The sequence below is a fragment of the Cyclopterus lumpus genome, chromosome 21 (genome assembly GCF_009769545.1).
Source record: "Cyclopterus lumpus isolate fCycLum1 chromosome 21, fCycLum1.pri, whole genome shotgun sequence".
NCBI lineage: Eukaryota > Metazoa > Chordata > Actinopteri > Perciformes > Cyclopteridae > Cyclopterus > Cyclopterus lumpus.
The window spans coordinates 20,265,998-20,285,579 of record NC_046986.1 but is presented as its reverse complement, the minus strand read 5'-3'; the positions used below and the strand labels follow the sequence as shown (position 1 = coordinate 20,285,579).

Here is a 19,582-nt window from a genome sequence, read left to right as displayed (position 1 = left end):
TACATTAGTGCAATGTGGATTATGAGTTGGTGTCAGACACCATTAAAATATTTATGAAATTAAATACACTAACTAACAAAGACATATAGATATATATTGTATTGTATTGTATGTATGTATATATACAATACAATACAATATATATCTATATGTATTGTATTGTATTAAAATTGTACACATTTAAGAAGACAATGCCAATCATCACTTTTAAACACATGTCTCCCTCTAGTGGTACCTCTCAAATACTACTCTTGTAAACTTTGTTCACAGTGAGTGAGCCATTACAAGTGACCAATTACACACTAAGTTGATCATTTACAATATTCAAGTGTAGCTAATGCATGAGGAGGCCTCACTCAAAGATGTTCTGTGTACTTTAGCAAATCACTCAATGTTAACGTAAAATGTGTTTTTGTTTTAAAGAAACAGTTGATCATCTGGACAACTTACCTCAGGGTAACTTAAAAGCAATAGTTAGATGGCAAAATGTAGTCTACTCTCATGAAAGTAAATAGTAGTATTTCCCAAAATGTCAAACAGAACGAAACAGAGCATTTACACCATGTACCAAGCTAACTCGTCCTGTATTTGGAGATATTTTAGAGGAGAAAACTTTTGGGCCAAAAGACTGGGGGGTAGGGCAAGGTTCTCAAGGACTTCGTTGAAATGCCGAGCGATGGCAGGAGTCAAGCTTCCTGCGGTTTGCAGGCCAGGAGGTAAAAATACTTCACAGCCACCACCACCTCCGTCTCCACAGAGGTCACCCTCATTATGGACATCAACCTGGGGAGACAGCGTGTCATCATTCAGTCGGACGGTGTATAGTATCACTTTCCTCTCCAATATGACCGTTTTTTACAGATAAATTAAGCATCCATGTAATAATGCATCTTGTGTCATGACCTTGAAAGTATGTTTTAATCCAGAACGTATAGATAAATGTAAAAAAACGTTGGCACTGCTTCTAATCATTTTTACAGAGCATTAAGTGTGCGTGATATGCACGCATGTGTGTACTGCACTGCACGGATGCTACCATTATGCGTTTCACCTTTGACAGACGTCTTGAGAGAGTGCCGTGGCTTTCTGCGGGTCCTCCTTCAGCAGCGCCTGATAGCTGGAGAAGGACTCCACCAACCCCATGTAACTGGACAGAGGCATGGGCCTTTCCACCCACACACACTCGTGCCTGGAACACATACAACACGCAGTCAATGTGTGTGTACCCACTGAACATTCAAGTACATATCAAACACTCATTTACAGTTCTATTTTCTTTCTTTTTTTAAACCAAGAATGGAATTTGCTGAAATCGACCAAACAAAAAAACATGCTCTCACCACTCCTTGTCAGGGTAAGGGATGGATCCATGGGCCTCGCGGTAGAACTCAATAGAGCTGGGACCAAGGTGGGCACTGCGGTAAGGCTGCAAGGCTGCATAGAACTGGTGAAACCAAGAGACAGGGAGTCATGGGATTGTTCGCCACTGTAATAATGATGACATTACACACACACACCCACGTATATATATATATATATATACACACACACATATATATATATATATATATATATATATATATATATATATATATATACACAATACATTTAGTACATAGCTATATGTGTTTGTTAGTTAGTGTATTTAATTTCATAAATATTTTAATGGTGTCTGACACCAACTCATAATCCACATTGCAATTGACTGCTACTAAGATAACTGTGCCCCTCAGCAAAGCTATTCATGTACTAAACACCTCCACAAGATGTTGCTGTTGTTCATTTTTGGATTGATGGAACCCATCTGAGATGTTTAATCATGATCATTAAACTTGTTGATTACTTCTAATAATCTTTTCAAACTGGAAAGTTCGGCGAATATAAATGCCACTGAAGTGGAGATTTGAGATTTTGAGGAATAAGATATGTTTTGTAAGATTACATGCATTTTGAAGAATCTACAGATACTGTAAATAGGGTGAACAACTACAATAATCTTCCCCACTAAATTACTGATATTAAGACAATCACTTTTTTGTCCTACAAGTTTTGTGAAATTCTATGTCTAAATATGCCAATGATGCATCATCTAATGTTAATAAATTAAATCTACATACGCAAACAGACAACGTATTTAAATAAAACAGCTTAATGTGTATTTTGGATGTCTTCTTCCCACAGGTCTGAAAGAAGACGTATCCTAGAAGCAAAATAACCAAAAAGCTCCAAATTGACGAGTGCGTGTTTCTGGTTTTTGCCCTCCCGTTGATTGTCCAATAAAGGCCAACATGAGGTGAAGAAAGGTGGTGATGCTGGTACCAAACCCCAGCAGAGGCAAAGGAGAGATAAAATAATGGTATAAATATGCCTTTGTCTCTGTGTTTTCTACTGCAATAACAAAGTGTACTGTTATATTTCTATTACATATATACAAATATAATATGTCGTGGTTTTTTTCCATACAGTACCTTATTTTCTATAATAATACATCTCAATTGCAGAAGCCATGTCACAGTAAGAACAACAGGTTTAAATAATTAAATTAATGATGGCAGTTTCAGGGTCCTGGTATTATTCACACTTCCATGGATTACTGGGACACTCTGGAACTATTAGCGACACCTGTGCTTAAATTACAAATACAGATGTGAGCACATTCACAATAACTTCTCTCGGGTGAATATTCCTGCGAGCACCTCTTTGCAGACTTGGGTGAGTGTGTGTGAGCAGCAGTCAGGGTAGCTCAGCTGCATGTCAATGGTGTAGTTGAGCAGAGCCAAGCAGCCACGGGGCTTCAGGATTCTGTGGGCCTCCTGAAGAAAGCGAGGTCGGTCGAACCAGTGGAAGGCCGACATGGCCGTCACCAAGTCCACTGAGCTGTCAGCGAACGGCAGCTCTTCGGCCACACACTGTCTAAAGATAGAACACAACAGCCGAGTCACCGCCGACAGCAGGGTGAAATGAGGGAGGCTTTCAGGTACCAGTTCTTGAATTGTCAACCAGTGTAACAAAAAAAAGTTTCCAGACAGCCTGTATCCCAACTGCAGTAAATATCTCCGACTTTTATTTGCATCAATAACTGATCTTTTTGTGACACGTGGGCTTTTAGTTCCTATCCAACAAAACTCTTGTATCAAATGACATATCAATTGATCTATGGCTCTAAGTCAGCTAACAAAGCTAATTTTATGGCATACCATTACGACACCTTTTTAAAAAAATCCTTTTTAAAACCCTCCTGAATGTCTGTGATGTTCCTATATTTGTCACACCTGAAAAGGAACAGGGGTAAAAGACAAAATAATGAAATCTGGTGACACTATTATGTAGCCCGCAAGGCAACAACAATAAGCATGCCCAACAACATGGCGCAGGGAGAAGAACACATATTGTGCATGTCAGTTGAGGATTGGTATTTCTTTGATGAACGAAGTAAGACAGTGAGCAATGGACTTCACGTGATCCAAAACTTAGGGTCAGTGGACCATACGGACAAAAGCAATAATCAAGGACTTTATGACCGCTTCAAAGGAAGGGAATCCCTACATTTCTTCATCTATCTTACAATGCTGGTTATTCTGAATGAATAATACGTTGGCGCTCAGGGTTTCTGTAAAAAATAAAAATAAAAATGTAATGATAAAATATAATTTATAAGAATGAGTCAAGTTTTTTTCTATATTTGACACAATTTATTGTTAAAAGTTTTTATTAGCACTTTGATTTCTTTGCAAGCCTTCACAGTTCACAGTTCACGTACTTATTAAGATGGTGTGTCAACTGTGTTTACTGTTGCTGCCTTCATATTATAATTTGCACAAAGGATCCACTCCACCTCGTGAGCATGTGTGGCAGCAATACAATTCCCAGCAACACAATGTAAAGCACTGAAATAGATTTATTTATTTTCTGTACCCACCAACCCTGTGTGACATGCCCCATATTTTATGAGGATTTCCCTGTCCTGTGGTGGCAGTACATTTCTTCCATTGTGTGGGCTTTACTGCATGACCGACTTTCACTAGACAAGCGTCACATTGTTCTTGCTTTGGCCGAGATCCAATAAAGTAGCCAACCAGATTTTCAGAGCTGCAACTAATGATGTGATGTTAATGCTGTTGTTGTTGATTTTAACATTATTAAAAGTATTCTTTAGTTAGGAATTATGGCAAAGATATATTGTCTAATAGGAGACACTCATTAAACCATGAGTTTGGACTGATGGTTTAATGCACTTATTGTAAGTCGCTTTGGATAAAAGCGTCAGCTAAATGACATGTAATGTAATATAATGTATTGCCTTTGTAAAATCTTGTGCTAAAAACTTGAGTCATAAGAAAAGATGATTTGGTCCATGCTCACCTATAAGTGATGTTTGGCTCTTTGGCATGCTGCGAAGCCATTTCCAGCTGAGCAGGACTAACATCTGTCCCCACCACAGAAGCAAAATGTTTGGCCAGCAGCAGTGTGCCCTGACCTGAGCCGCAACCAACATCCACTGCCAGCTCAAAGGGTTGATCCATCTGACAAAAGACTTTGCATGTTATATGAAATTCCTGTCATGTTAGTTTTGCTATTATCTAATGACAATGGTAATAGATACCTGTTTTTAAAAAAAAAGTATGTGTTACGCAACCAAATACCACAATTTTTCAAAATGCAACTACCTGTTTTTCCAGGAAGTTGAGCACTTGTTGTATTAGATGATCTGATGGAGAGATCCTGTACTTCCAGTAGGATGAAGCATGTTCCTTTCCTTCGTACAGACGGTAAGACATAGCTGATCCCCTCTCTCAACAGCTAATCCAGTATACGTCTAGTAAAAGAAAATAAAGCAATGTTTTGTATCTTGTGTTTGGTATTGGATTAGAGGAAGTAACTTCCACATTGAAAATTCAGTTTATTCCCCTCTGCTGGCAGTCTCTCACACACACACACACACACACACACACACACACACACGCACACACACACACAAACACCCACACACCCACACAAAAGAGGGCAACACGGGTGCATGGGAAAGGGAGGACCCCCTACTTTCACTGCAACGTGGCATGTTTGACAATGAACTCCATTAAAGGGACAGCTCCAAGGCTTTATTTTTTATTTTTTAGGATGTGGTATTGGTATTTTTAATTTTTTTATGTGCATGTTCCTTCGACAATGCTTTTGAATGTAATCCATGATAATTATGTTGAACAGAAATCAAAGTCGAGCACAAAGGTCTGTGTGAGCAAAGGTCAGCTCATGTGATGGTATGCATTTCTGTCAGAAGCAATCGAAACCCCTTGGAGATGATGAGGGTCATCTACGAATGGTATGTGGAAGAGTATTACAATAACATCCTGTGTGCAACTCTCCTCTGTCTCTCAGAATCAGAAACCAATTATTGACAAGTATGTTTCCACAAAAAAAGAATTTGACTCTGGGATTAAGGCATAACAATAACTAAAGACAATTAAAAACAAAAAAACGTGTACAAGAGGCCGAGGGACTAATGGGGACTTTATTATTGTATTTCAAAATCTCAAGGTACTCTTTACTAAGAGCTGTTCGTTATTCTTTGTCTGTGTTGTAGAATTGTGACCTGATTTCGTGGTAAGCAGAGTTCAATTCAGCCTGTTTCTTAGTTGTAAAAAGCAGTACACGCAAAGACATTGCAACAATGGTTTTACTGTTCAACCATATGAAAATAAGTCTCAGAAGCCACATCACCAACTCCGACTCTGGCTTTCTATCAGAGCTACCATGGAGCCCACACTGTCACTAACTGCACTCCCTGAAGAAATATTCAAAATATCTAATTTATGTTAAAACGAAAAATGAAATGCAAAATGAGTTTGAAGGATGTATCGAGGATGTCAAACTGATTTGGCCAAAAAAATTGGTTAAAAAGATAAAGATACAAGCCAAAGCCTACAGATCTCTGTGTAAAAGCCAGATAGGTCTTTATTTACTGTTTCAATCATGAAAAAGCAAAAGCAGCATGTGCATACAATGAAAATATCTTCAGTAGATAGCATAGCATAGATGGGCTAATGCTAGTTAAAGATATGCTAACGCTCCGCTAATGTTAGCTCTACAGATTTTGTCATAGAAATGTAATGTATTAGAAACGTATATCTCCTTCCATCCTCTCCGGGTAAGCGGTATCACTATTATCCAACGTGTTACCATAACTAGCTCCAAATACACAAAACCAGCCGAGCCAGATAGATGTCGGCCCCTTTGATTGGTCTGCAGTCGATGGGTGGGACTTAGCAAAAGGTCAATTGTGATCCCAAATCCCAAATAACTTAAAGGTTAGTTAGTTTCCATATTGTTTCAGTTAGACTCCCTATCTCAATCTGGTCAAAATGACATCAAGCACAACACACTTTTAATTAAAGCTGCAAACAACGATGTACGGGCCCTCGCAATTTTGAGCACGTCGGGGTGATGGCTGGACACCGACTCACACGACCGTCGGACAAAGCGTCCACGAGTTAGATGTTTTTTTTCCTGCATAGAGTGACAGTTTGCAAACAGTCCACCACTTTCTGCGTCCATTGTATGGCACTAGACAACATGCATCAACATGCTATATACTGCTCTATAGGCTAACAAGTGTAGACATTTAAATCAGATGCTGTTTGTCCCATAACACTGACTTCCTGTTGCCTGTAGGTGGGGCTATAAATCTGATTGGAAATTGGCTCCACGACATACTCGGACTGTGAATTATATTAAACATGGCAAGTTTGCGGCAGATTTGAGCAAGTCCAGTGGAGTTATGTGCTTGTTCAATAGAAATTCACTTAAAATGGCTACCACGCCACGGCTGTGCCGTTCCTTCAAACGTAAAGCTTTTGATAACTTTAATCACTAAGGTCTTTAGATTGCACTCACCAAATTGTAAGTGGATGTGATTAAATTCCTAGGAGGAATCTGTTAGAATATAGCGCTTAGAAATAGGCTAAAATTAACCAAAAAAATCACACACAAATCAAAATGGCTGATTTTAGAGCATAGTACCAAGAGACTACATGTAATACATATGCCTACCACATTTTGTACACCTATGTTAAACGTAGTGCGAGGGCTACTTTGTTGAATGTTTGTCAAAATGTTGTAGGAGTAGCTTTACGTTCGACGGAATGGCATAGCCGTGGTATGCCAGCCATTTTACGTGAATTTCTATTGAACAAGTTCATGTAACTCCAGTGGACTTGAATCTCCCCCAAACTGGCCATGCTTAATACAATTCACGGCCTGAGTATGTCGACAAGCCTATTTTCACTCAGTCATAGTGCCAATTACTAGCAACAGGAAGTCAGTGTTATGTGACAAACACCATCTAATTTTACATGACATCTACATGATGTTGTCTACACTTGTTATAGAGCAGTATAAAGCATGTTGATGCATGTTGTCTCGTGCCACACAGTGAATACAGGACGTGTTGGACTGTTTGCAAAGCATAATTTCCAGCTTCACTCAATGCAGGAAAAATCGTCTAACTCATGGACACGTTGACCGACGGTCTGGCGGCCGGCATCCTTCCAGTAACCCTGACCCACGCAAAGGTCCGAGAGCCTATACATCGCTGCTTGCAGCTTTAATTATATCTATTTTTTTTTATTTCAAGTTGAGTGAGTGAGAATATGTAATTCTCAGCAATACTTGGCAAATTGCAAAATAAAGGCACATTACCTTTCCAATATCATTTTGTTAATTTCTTTAAAGACATCATTAGAACATCTGGCTGAAAGCAAGTGGAACTGGACCACAAACAGCTTCTACTAGGAATGCCTCACAATGAGGTACGCTGTCTATGTTTATCTTTTTTACTTGTGTGATAAAACCATTGAAATGTTTACCTGTGACATGCTTCATGAGAGAAGAGAAGAGTATTAAAGTTGGCCAAACAACTCAATGTAGTTCTTCAGCAATGTTTACCTAAGGTAAGCTAACATCAAACCCTGCAGTTCATTGGTTTGAACAATATTGCGGCTTATTGCTACCTTATTTGGAAAAGAAAGAGTGTCATCTTTTGTCTATAAAATTCCTAACTTAACATAACTCACCCTTTATGGTGTGAGGAGCAAGGGGTTCATGCACAAGCCTTTATAGATGGTATTCGTTACCATTGCCTTTTTAGGTCACTTTTTGACACTTTACTATAGCACGTTATGCTAATTTATACACTCCAGTATACACCCGGCCTAACCAATGATGTTGATAATCAGTTGGAGTCTTGCTGTTTTGTTTAACACCACAACTCTTTGGGAGTTTAATGGAAAATACATATTAATTGAGTGTCAAGTTTGTCATAATTGGTTAAATGGATTAAGTGAGAGCCATTGGTTTTCCAAGAAAAACTATTGCTATATTTCTGTATATATCCATGCATGTGTTACTTGTTATTTAAAACAGGACAGATTTGTTTGCATTCTGTTTCTTAGTGAGAAGCTGTAGCGTTAACCCAAGTTACTGAAGCTTCATTTGCAGTGCACAAAGCTCGTACAACCTCTCCGAAGCGCCAAGCTGCCTTCTATCCCTCTGCGAAAGAACAGAGAATAAAGAAAGTGCACCGAAGCAGTAAAAACAAATAAATGGGCCACCAACCGTGCCATGTTTTTAAGAGCATGGCAAAAAAAAACGTGACTTCTCGTTTAAACTAAAGCATCGAAGCAACCCTTCTGTGAAACAACAAGGATAGGTATGTTATGTTTGAAAATAATCTCCAGTTGTGTAACCTCTCTTTGCTTCAATGGATGAGCTGATTCATTGGGATACGGTTTGAGAGGTGCACAATGAAACTTTAAGACAAGTTAAATACAGTTGGTCATGGTCTCAAAGTTCTTCATTAAGACAATAAGCAGTGTGTTAAAGATGATATAAGTCTGTTTTAAAGGTGCGTTACACAAGACACTGGGAAAAAAAGAGTTCTACTCAGAAGAAAAGGTTTATTTAGAAATGTCTACATTCAACAAACACACTCCTTTGTGCATCAATAACTTGATTGTTTTCAAGTTAATACATTGCAGATTGCAGCATCTAAGACCCTCAAACTCTCTCTCAAAACACACCCACCCAAATGCCACGCTATTGATTATCCTGGTTTTGACGCCAGGACGCAGAAATATTCCAGTTCCAGCTCTACTTCAGTGTCAGGAGACATGACTCCCATCTCCTCCAGGAACCTGTGAAGCAATGCGGTGATTGATTATTCAGCTCAGTACTCAGTGGAGCACCACAGAAAAACCTTTGGACAGTTAATGTTTACCAAAAAAAAAAGGATCATTATGATAGCGGACATGTACAATTCATGTGTGTATGTGTGTGTGTCTGTGGATAGACCTCTTCTGAGTCTTGAGCAGCAGTTCCCCAGCCGCCTTGGGATCTTTCTTCTTATAACCTTGGAACATGGACATGCTCTCAATGAAACCCACCAGGTTCCTCACCGAGATTGACGACTTCACCGGAACCCTCTCAATCCTGTTGTATCATTATATTGATGTAGTACGACATGTAAAGACAATCAAACAATACTGTGGCCTAATAACATGTATGTTTGGTATTGTACTTAGCTGTGGCAGAGGTGCATTTAGGTTTGTGTGGCGCTCACCTCTCTTTGTCGGGGAAAGGGATGGCAGAGTAGAGCTCCTCCAGCTTCCCGTCGGATACGGTTACTCGAGTGCTAGTGTATGGCAACAGCTCCTGCCTCACCTGGAAGTGAATTGCATATACATGTTTAAACCCATCCCATTTCGTATTGAGTTTGTTTGCCATGATTGCCTGCTTCGGTTCGCCCGTATGAATAATCAATAAATATATATTTAAATAAATGCGCTTGTGGCATGTGTGAATGATTGATGAGGGGACAGAGTAGGTGATGATAATAATACATTTAAGAATATGATGGAAAACTGGTGGTAGAAGGTTATAATCACAATCGTAATAGTTGCACCTGTTCATTCATTCATTTGTAAAAAAAATAATACAAAAAAGAAGACCAGAACGTCCTTTTGAAAGAGTATTGAAAGTGTGCTAGTACCCATAACTAACACTATTAGTGGCATACTTTCCCACAGAAATGTTTGCACATTAATGTCAAAAACCCTGCACTGCGCAGGGGCGTCATTAGGCCTATTTTAGGGGGCTTTAGCTTGCTTACCTGCTTACATTCAGGTTTACTTGAGGCAAATGAAAGGGAATAGCTAGCTAGCTAGCTATTCCCTTTCAGTGATAGTGATAGTGTCCAAATGAGCATAAAATATCACTATGCCACTGAAATTCTGTCTCTTGTGTTATCATATACTGAATGCAAGCAAAGCTACAGAGCAAAATCTCACTCTGATTGAACCACTCTATGAACTATGGATATGAAACAATGGATATTAGCACGCACACATTACCAAAAGTGACACTCCCCTTGGGGCTTAGCCCCCCCCTATCTTTGAATCCTCCTAGGATCCGGTTTAACAGGTCAGTAGAGATCCACACCCACCTCTTCGAACCGGCGATCGAGTCTGTCTCCGCAGCCCTGGTAGCGAAGGCGGGTGCAAGTGTCCCTGAAGCCCAGCAGGGCCACGCAACCCCGGGGCTTCAAGACCCGACTTGCCTCGGCCAGGAACCGCGACTGGTCGAACCAGTGGGCCGCCGACGCCGCTGTCAGCAAGTCCACGGAGCAGTCCGGAAAAGAAAGCTCCTCAGCGGTCCCCTTTCTGCAGTAAAGTGTGGCAGACGGGTCGAGCTTAGTGACACTTCATTCATCATTCTTTATTTATTAAATAATGTAATAAATAATCTTTTTGTCACAGAGTAACCACGTCACTCCTACCTGTACGTGATGTTGGACAACCCCGGCACGGCCCTGGCCTCCTCCAGTTGACACTCACTGACGTCGATGCCCACCACTTCCTGGAAGTGCGGCGCCAGGAGACGCGAGTTCTGGCCCGTCCCGCAGCCCAGGTCCACTGCCAGCCCGTGTGGCTGTCCCTTCTGAGTGCGTTAACAGACATGCAGTAATTGTGCAAAATATATGTTGAATAGCGCAACATTGTTCTGTGCATCAAATGGGCAGTTTATTTGGCCACGGCATACCTTTTTATCGAGGTATTGCAGAATGATGTTCTTGAGCTCCTCTGGAGGTGTGAAGCGATACTTTTGGTAGATTGAGGCATGATCCTTCCCCTCAAACAGCCGGTGTGTCATGGTGGTGTTTTCCTTCTACTCTTCTCTCTCTCTGTGCTGCTGCCAATTGTCTCCCTATCGGACCCTCTCTGAAAGCAGTCTCCTTTGTTTGGTTTCCTTTGCTTTGAGCCTGTTTAACCTGGCCTCTTCCCTCTTTTCCCTGCTGCTGCTCTCTGTCTGCACTTCCACACACTTTGCACTCACTTCAGCTGCAGATTAGAAAACCAATGCCTAACTGACACACGGCGCCTTTAGCTTAACCCTTTAACAGCCACAGAATTTCTGCAGATTGAGATTTGACAGCATGCATATTGACACAACAATTAATTATATTGTCAAATCACAACGTCAAGCAGTGGAGAACACATTGTATCACAGTTGCCGCACTGTATGCCTGTGTCTCAATCTCAGTCTTTTGCCTTGATGCACATGTAACCTAGTGGGAAAGATGTTGTCACCACTAAAGCCACTAGAGGGCACTGTACTTTAGAGTAAGCCGGCAAGACATAAAGAGTAAACTCCGCTGTGTCAAGTGACAAACTGGTGACGTGTTAGTTGTTTTCCCTCTGGGTAAATATGTTTTAAATGTTATTTCTATACAAAACAAATGAAAGATGTTCCTTAATATGAGTGTATAGAAGTCAGGAAATGTATTGTATGTTGCTAAATGCGCTGATGGTGATTTAATTGGTCCGATGTTTACAGATTTTATTGCTGAGCGTTCATGAGAAGACTGCAAAGATAATAATGTGTGTCATCTTAAGACCATCCTACAGGGATACATTCTGTTATTATTCATGTTCGAAAACATTTATTGCGTGTCCATTGTACTGAAAATAATGTTTATTTTCGTTATGTAGTGCTGTATGGGATGAGTGTCTGTAGCCGCCACATGTGCATTCGAGCTAGCACCAAGATAAAACATAGTGAGTATATTGTGATATACTGCATAATTTCTCTTTATTAATGGCCCAAATGTTTCATGTTCAAGTTCAGAGCCAACTGTATCATATTGTTTGTTGTCTTTTTTTCTGTGTTAACAGAAGAGCTACCACTCCAGTTATGTATGTACTGAATTCATGCACTTGAGTTATACACTGATTATTTGTACTGAGTGACACAGTTTCAAGGCACTTTGAGTTAGTTTAGGCTTTAAGTCATTTCGTCACATTGGGAAAGGTACTATATAGGTTAGTGACGCAGATTTGTGAAACGTGTTGAAGTGAGATTCTGTGTTCACAGTGTAACTGTCAATGTACTGGAATCTAATACAAATTGAACATTCCAAATTAATGTAATACTTCTCTATTTCTTTAAGAGTAGTCAAGGAATAAAGATCCCTGAAGATAGTGTTGCGTCTGGTACCTGCCTACACACACTTTTATGACACAGCTTGGTTTCTCATCTAAGTGCGTGCATTTTAGGCAATAGACTGGTGTCTATATAGTTGCATTCACGCACAACATCTCTGATGTGCGCTCCTCAAGATACATCCTTATCTAACTATTTAAACTTGGACTTTATTTTGATCATCACATACATATAGGTACGTACTTGAAATGTTGCTCCTGCATTTAACCCATCCTAAGCTCTCAGAAGAAGTGGGCTGCAGCGAAGCGCCGAGGGAGCCACTTGGGGTTCAGTGTCTCCCCCAAGGACACTTGAGAATGCGTTTTAAAGAGGGCTAAGGAATGAGAAAATTGCTGACATAATCTTGCACGGCCTGCCCCAACAACACAACACAATTGCCACATTGTGGCCGGCAGTGTTTCAAGAAATCATGTCACTTTTAGTACAAAGTACATTGAATGAACGTGACATAAAACGTTTGTGACTTCTACTGTCATAACCCACATGATCAACATTGCTTCACATTAACTCAACCACACTTTGAGAACACTGGTCTTGGACACTGGTCTCCGGGTCGAATGCCCTGTGCCTCCTCTCCCACCTGACATAATCTTTCTCGCTGTTTATACAAAGTCACTGGCTCTGAGCCTTGTACATTCACGTGGATGTGTTTCATTTGTGTGTCCACCACGAAAAAGAATCCTGATTTGCTTTCATCGCTTTCATTGCTTTTGCCACCACCATGTAACGCGCTGTCAGGAGGTCGTGGTCACTTCATGTACTTCTGTGTGATCAAGCTGGTCGTCACAGTCAAGCATGTGCAAGGACAAAAGGTCAGCCGTCTCTGTTTATCCAAACCAACGACTAACTTTTTGCAAGTTGCACTTGTGTGTTTGTTTGTTCATTCTCTTGACCATTTGCTCATCTGAAAAACATCTTTGTTTTGGTTTTGTTTACCCGGGTTGGCGCTCAGGGGGAGCGAGGCCTGTTTAATTGCTCTCCAGGGATAATGGAGATAATGGCCTGTTGACCATTTCCAACTTAGCTAACTACATTAAGGACCTTTGAAAATAAAGCAAACAGTATGCCCTCCCATGGGCTCTCATTAGTGTTGACTGCAGCAAACGTTGCATCAGAGGCGTTGAGCGAAACCCATTATTTATCACATCTTATGTCCTTTCAGATTTTCCATCACTGAAAGGAATCTCAAGCCAGTACACACCGTAACTATCCCTCAAGCACCGTTTCAACACCTGCTGAAGATACACTGGGGATGTCAGGGCAGTTGTGGGTATTGAGGAGGCCCGAGGGACCAATACAAGTACAGAAACCCTCATGCCTCATGACTTGCATGTATGTCTGTGACCAGTTGTTGTATTGCACAAAAAATAAGCAAAAGAATACATCACATCTTCCATTATCATTTATTTTCTTCGGATTCCTTAATGTGTACCAACTCCGATTGGTACACGTGGGTGTACAGAAGTTATTGTTGGATACTTGTTTGTGTTCAGACTAAAGCAATTATTTGATAATCAAACCTTTCTAGAGCTGAATCTTTCGAAATACAATCCTTGCATACTACTACATGAACAAAAAACACATGTTCAGTATGTTCAAAGTACTTTGCTAAAACCCTTAAAGCTGGTTTGCCTCAGTGAGGCGTCTTTAAAAATGTTAATCTGTGTTTAAAGCCTCTAAGTATCAGAGATTACTCTCGAACCGGCGATCGAGTCTGTCTCCGCACTGGACTTGTGCGTTTGTTTACTTATTTATTTGCTTTACTAAAGAAACAACCTTAAAAAAAGAAAGAAATAGATGTGATATTGTTCCTACCGTCAACAAATCCCATGAAAAGGAGTGATTTGATCCTGACAGTAGTTTGTTGTCTGTGTTAACAAGGTCTGATACACTGTTGCCCAAAACTATTACTCAACACATCAATGACCAGAATCGTTGGACTGGGGGACATGTTCCTTCATCACAATGAATGTTTATTTTGGTCCAGTGATACATATTCAAGCCTGCTGCTGCAAATACCATATCATATCATATCTCATCATATCGCAGCCTCTGAAACCCCCTTTATGACAGCAAAAAGAATGTGCGGCTGTGTACGTCAATTGATTTACCCACTTTTCACAGTGATTGACAGGCTGCAGACTTTTCGCCGGGCCTTCCAGTGTGGAGTCCGACAAACGACAGCATTAGTCATTTCAGCTTAGTTCATTCACGAAGTTCTGTGAAGTGGAACAAAACGGTCTCAACTTATTAGACAGCCAGAGCAACTGACCTGGTATAATGAGCAAGATATTGCCCTGGCCTCATCTGTCTTGTGAGTTGTTTGTCACTCGGTAAACACAAGAGTAGTGAGTCAGTCAAGTTAACATCAACCACACTCTTTTCCGAAACCTTACTGAGTTGTCTTGTTGCCTGTACCTAACTTCCTTAAAGACAGAGGTTTTTCTTTCAAAAGACACTATGCGTGTAATGAATGGAAACTGGCCCACCGTCCCTGTCACCTCCAGAACTGATGCTACAGGGGAACCTAGAGTGTCACAGTTTGAGGCTAACGGCCACTGACAAAATGTCGGTATTTTTGGGAGTGAGACTAGGGTGACCAGACGTCCGGATTTAGGCCGGACAGTCCGGATTTTCAATGCCTTGTCCGGCTCTCCAAAAAGGAGGACAAATACGCGTATGGAGGAGGACAAATACGCGTATGGAGGAGGACAAATACGCGTATGGAGTTGCACTGGGACTAAAGAGCCGCGATATAATATTTAGCTGGAATGCAGTCTAACAAATGATTGGTTAAAAGCGTTGTCAAATACATATCTGATAGGCTTGGGTTAGGTTCTAACCCTATAGCATTGGTTAAAAACGTAAACAACGGTCTGTGTGCTGGCTACGTCATAGCTACGCTGCTGGCTACATTGACAGAAACTTAACACAGAGAAGAAAACATGTCAACATGTCGGACGGCGTTCAACCCAGAATGGACAAAAGAACATGATTTTATTTCAAAAAGCAGTCGAGACTCCTTTCGTGGCTTCTACTCTCTGTCGCTGTGATGTTGACATAAGCAGTCAGAGTAAAGCTGCCATTGAAAGACATGCGGGAACAAGGAAGCAGAAAGGTAACAGACGTATCTCTTCGCTCAGATTTATTTTTCTAAGAAGGTACGTCGCCGTTGGATGACAACATCTCCGCTGCTGAGCTGTGTAAGGTTTACCGTGCTGTAAAGCACCACCAGTCGTACCGGGGTGGAGACTGCAGCATGAAGGTGGACCGAGAGCTATTTAGTGATTCGCCCATAGCTCAGGGGATGATGTGTGGCCGAACTAAAGCCCAGGCTTTGTGTACGGATGTCCTAGCGCCCTACTCTGTACAGGTACATACAGATTACATTAACTGTGAACAAAACACTTTTTGACTATTCAAGACTATGTTTTCCTATTCTGTTACACATACAAGCAAACATGTATTGTAGAGGGGAGCACGCCAGAGTCCTATGCAATTATTCACAGCCTCACAAACCTCATAGTGTCCTCCTTTTTGGTGTTATGGATATGGTCACCCTAAGTGAGACCGTGCTGGATGTGACAGCAAACCAAGCCCCCTTTAATGAATATGTGAGTCAGGTAATATATTTATGACCTTGCATCTTCAATGAAGTGCATGTAGTCATGAAAAGTGAGTGAAATGAAAGAATACAAATACATTTCAGCCTCGACTACAGCCATGCTAGCAGCTTTGTGAGGCTGTACTTCATGGGCAAAGCGATGCTTCGCGCTAATAAGCTCACGACGACAATGCTAAAATGTTGATGTTAGGCAGGTATAATTTTTACCATGTTCATCATGTCATCAGCACAAATTAAAGCTAAGGCTGGTGGGGATTTCATGAAGACATGGGAAGTCTTCTGGTGTCCTTATAACAGAACGAAAGTCTGTTATGACCATAGACTGTATGTAAGAAGTGAACATAGTTGTTGTCACATCATCCATTGGGTTGTGAACTGTGGTTTTGAAGCCTCCAGTTTGGCTATAACCATCTTGGATTTCGACCATTGCCATTTTGGCTTTTTGCAACCAGTGAACTGAAGTAACTGAAGCACTTCCGCATAAGCGTAACCAGGATAAACCTTTTGCTGGAGCATTAACATGTCCGTGCTTGCTGCTTCCTTTGCCGGTGTTGTGAGACTCAATCACACAAGAGCAACCAAATGGGGCGTAAGAGACTTCAAAATGATAGCACGATACATTTAGTTCCAAATTGAATAATGTGAAAGTAAATGAGTTTTACAAATGATGTAGAAAGAATATATATAACTCAAAAATTAAAGAAGATGTGTTTATGTGTGTCTGCGTACTCCATAACTGGTTATCAGCGTTCACTGAGGCCAATCATAATAGTGTGCAGTGGGGTCCCTTATATACCTTACACCACTGGTTTGGCAACTGGAATTTAAAGTTTTAATCCAGAATTTGGCCTTTGAAGTGATTTGTTCTGTCAAGTTGTAGCTGATGCAATTGATCATTCTTCATTCAAATCTTAACCTGCAGACGGAAAACCGTCAGTATGTATATCAACATGTAGGGTAAATGTACACGTACGCTAAGAGCTATTCATCTACTAAGCAATCTTCATCACCATCAGCAAATGTTTTGGCATCTTCACCATCGAATCCCCATGCCATTACGAAGGGAATATCAATAATTGGTTGATTTATGGATTCCCCATTGAGTGATGACTGCAGTGACATAATCATGTGTGACAAGATATACAGGCTCTCCGCTGCTCCTGCGAAGCCACAGCAGGTATACCTGCCGAGCCACACAGAGGACACACAGTCAGCATTCAGGACTTGGTGATTTACTTGGGAGTTGGATTTCTCAAGCTATTCTGATTTAACGTACTTACCTTTCACTTGTTGTTGATTGTTATTACATGGTTCTTCTTATTTTTCACTGTGTTATGTGGTTTGACTCAGTGCCTACCAGATACCTGTCACTGCCTTAGTTGTCAAAACCAACCCTTAACTAACAGGATCCATCTGTAGTCTTTTTTCATCACACCATCTGTGCTACTCTCTATGGGCTAAATGGAAAACAGTACTTTCCCCCCGTATTTCAACCTCACCATGTTTGTGAACATTGGCAACTACCGCTACCCAGCATTTGTCCTGTGTCTCCTGTTGTACGCTTTCATCGTCTTAGCTAATCTTGTGGTAATAGTGTTGATATCACGAGAGAAAACCTTACATGAGCCCATGTATATTTTTATCATGTGTCTTTCTATTAACTCTCTGTACGGCTCTGCTGGCTTCTTCTTTAGGTTTCTGAGAGACCTTCTGTCTGATACTCATTTGATCCCACGCACAGCTTGTTTCACTCAGATCTATGTCATTTACACCTATGCATCCTATGAGCTCACGCTGTTAGGCATTATGGCCTATGATCGTTATGTTGCTATATGTCAACCTTTAAATTACCACAACAAAATAACATCCAAGATGGTCTCCAAGTTGATTGCCTTTGCATGGATTTATCCAGGCTTTTCTGTTGCAGCTTGTGTTCATCTGGCCTCCAGCCTTCCTTTGTGTGGCAATAAGATACCGAAGGTATTTTGTGCCAACTGGCCTGTTGTAAAATTGTCATGTGTCAGTACTGTGATTAATAACCTTGTTGGGATGTTTGTGTCCACAAGCACCGTTTTTCTGCCCCTGGCATTTGTCATGTATACATATATACGAATACTTCTCCTTTGTAGGAAACGCTCGGCAGGGTTCAAGAGCAAAGTCATACAAAACTGTCTGCCACACATTGTTACATTCGTCAATTACGCCATTACTGTGTTTTGTGATGTTGCTCTCAGCAGAATTAATCTTGAAGCGCTGAATCCATTTCTAGCAATAATTCTGTCACTCGAGTTTGTTGTGATTCCTCCCATTGTGAATCCTCTTGTGTATGGCCTGAAGCTACCAAAAATTAGAAAATGTGTGTTAAATATGTTGTCATGCTCAGAGAGAACAAGCGAAGAAAAATAAAAGTGGTACATATGCCGTTTCTATAAGTAAGTGGTTTGATCTTATCATTACTTTTAAATGGACTGCAACAATGATGTGTTTCATATAAATTACTTTGTTTTAAATCAATATGTAGAGATATGTTTATATTGTTTTCTGTTGATCATTAAAAAAACATAATCACGTTCACTGTATTTAGTGTTACTATTGAGTTTGTCGTAATGTGTGGGCTTATTGTATGACATAACAGTGTCACTGGGAAAACTGGCATTGTCAGCACAACATAAAAAAATTATTAGCTTTGAGAGTTTTAAAGTTGTTTAAGATTTTCTAACAGGTTAAGGGTTATATTAAATATATTCCATGTATTCATAATTTATTTCAGAAGCTATTCCTTATGGACGAATTTACGTCTCTTCATTGTACATTACTAACTCTACTTCTGCCCCGCAGTCTTTGTGCCTTCTCGCCTCACAGGGTCCATTGGACCTGGCTGTGTCTGAAGCCGGTCTTGGCTCCTGCGTCCTACCCCATTTCCTCCCTGCTTCTATAATGAAAATCATTAGTTGCAGTCCGATATGAAGTAATAGCTCCACCACAACAACTAAAAGTACAGTAACATCAGTAATGTGTAATATAATCTATGAGTAATAATAATCTAATGATATAACATATCATAGTGTAACAGTCACAAGGGACACTCTTTTAATCATCATTAGTATAAACTGGCAATGATTCTATAAGCTGCCAGTAAGTAGTAGTTGGAATCAGGTATACAGTGCAGGCAGAGCAGTTGCAATGAGGAGCATGGGTTGGGGGCAGGCCCTCCAATAATGTGTCAATGAAGATCAGACTTTTGCGAGCGATTCAGGGTTGAGGGATATCTCAAAGTGGGCAGGGAACTGAAGAATGGAGGGCTGGACAGCGTTGAAGCAGGAAACCTCAGACTGATGGCCTGGGGGCTGGGCAGATGGGTGGAGCCGCTCCGGAGGATGGGCCCGAGGAGAACCGGACGGGCTG

General features: G+C 40.7%; 3 protein-coding genes across 3 annotated transcripts; 1 reads left to right on the top strand and 2 right to left on the bottom strand.

The window, feature by feature from the left end:
- Positions 1-686: 686 nt before the first annotated feature.
- Positions 687-4,778, bottom strand: zgc:162780 (uncharacterized protein LOC555377 homolog). Its single transcript, XM_034562205.1, has 6 exons — positions 4,668-4,778; positions 4,363-4,523; positions 2,697-2,913; positions 1,341-1,444; positions 1,052-1,189; positions 687-783 (listed from the first exon to the last, which is right to left on the bottom strand). Exons 1-6 carry the CDS (start codon positions 4,776-4,778, stop codon positions 687-689), a joined length of 828 nt encoding a protein of 275 aa, XP_034418096.1.
- A 4,159-nt stretch (positions 4,779-8,937) lies between these two features.
- Positions 8,938-11,460, bottom strand: zgc:162396 (uncharacterized protein LOC555292 homolog). The gene is made up of 6 exons (XM_034561874.1): positions 11,092-11,460; positions 10,829-10,989; positions 10,496-10,712; positions 9,614-9,714; positions 9,346-9,483; positions 8,938-9,188 (listed from the first exon to the last, which is right to left on the bottom strand). Exons 1-6 carry the CDS (start codon positions 11,200-11,202, stop codon positions 9,098-9,100), a joined length of 819 nt encoding a protein of 272 aa, XP_034417765.1. The 5' UTR covers positions 11,203-11,460; the 3' UTR covers positions 8,938-9,097.
- Positions 11,461-17,638: 6,178 nt separating this feature from the next.
- Positions 17,639-18,583, top strand: LOC117750647 (olfactory receptor 6N2-like). The gene has a single exon (XM_034561920.1). It carries the CDS (start codon positions 17,639-17,641, stop codon positions 18,581-18,583), a length of 945 nt encoding a protein of 314 aa, XP_034417811.1.
- Positions 18,584-19,582: the final 999 nt, after the last annotated feature.

Excerpts from the sequence above, each read along its gene's own strand:
- zgc:162396 (XM_034561874.1), bottom strand. The coding sequence starts at position 11,202 with ATGACACACCGGCTGTTTGAGGGGAAGGATCATGCCTCAATCTACCAA. Across the intron at positions 10,990-11,091 it reads TGCAATACCTCGATAAAAAG|AAGGGACAGCCACACGGGCT; the intron begins GTATGCCGTGGC and ends TAACGCACTCAG. Across the intron at positions 10,713-10,828 it reads TTGTCCAACATCACGTACAG|AAAGGGGACCGCTGAGGAGC; the intron begins GTAGGAGTGACG and ends ACTTTACTGCAG.
- zgc:162780 (XM_034562205.1), bottom strand. The coding sequence starts at position 4,778 with ATGTCTTACCGTCTGTACGAAGGAAAGGAACATGCTTCATCCTACTGG. Across the intron at positions 4,524-4,667 it reads TCAACTTCCTGGAAAAACAG|ATGGATCAACCCTTTGAGCT; the intron begins GTAGTTGCATTT and ends GTCTTTTGTCAG. Across the intron at positions 1,445-2,696 it reads TCACCCAAGTCTGCAAAGAG|TTCTATGCAGCCTTGCAGCC; the intron begins GTGCTCGCAGGA and ends TGGTTTCACCAG.
- LOC117750647 (XM_034561920.1), top strand. The coding sequence starts at position 17,639 with ATGGAAAACAGTACTTTCCCCCCGTATTTCAACCTCACCATGTTTGTG.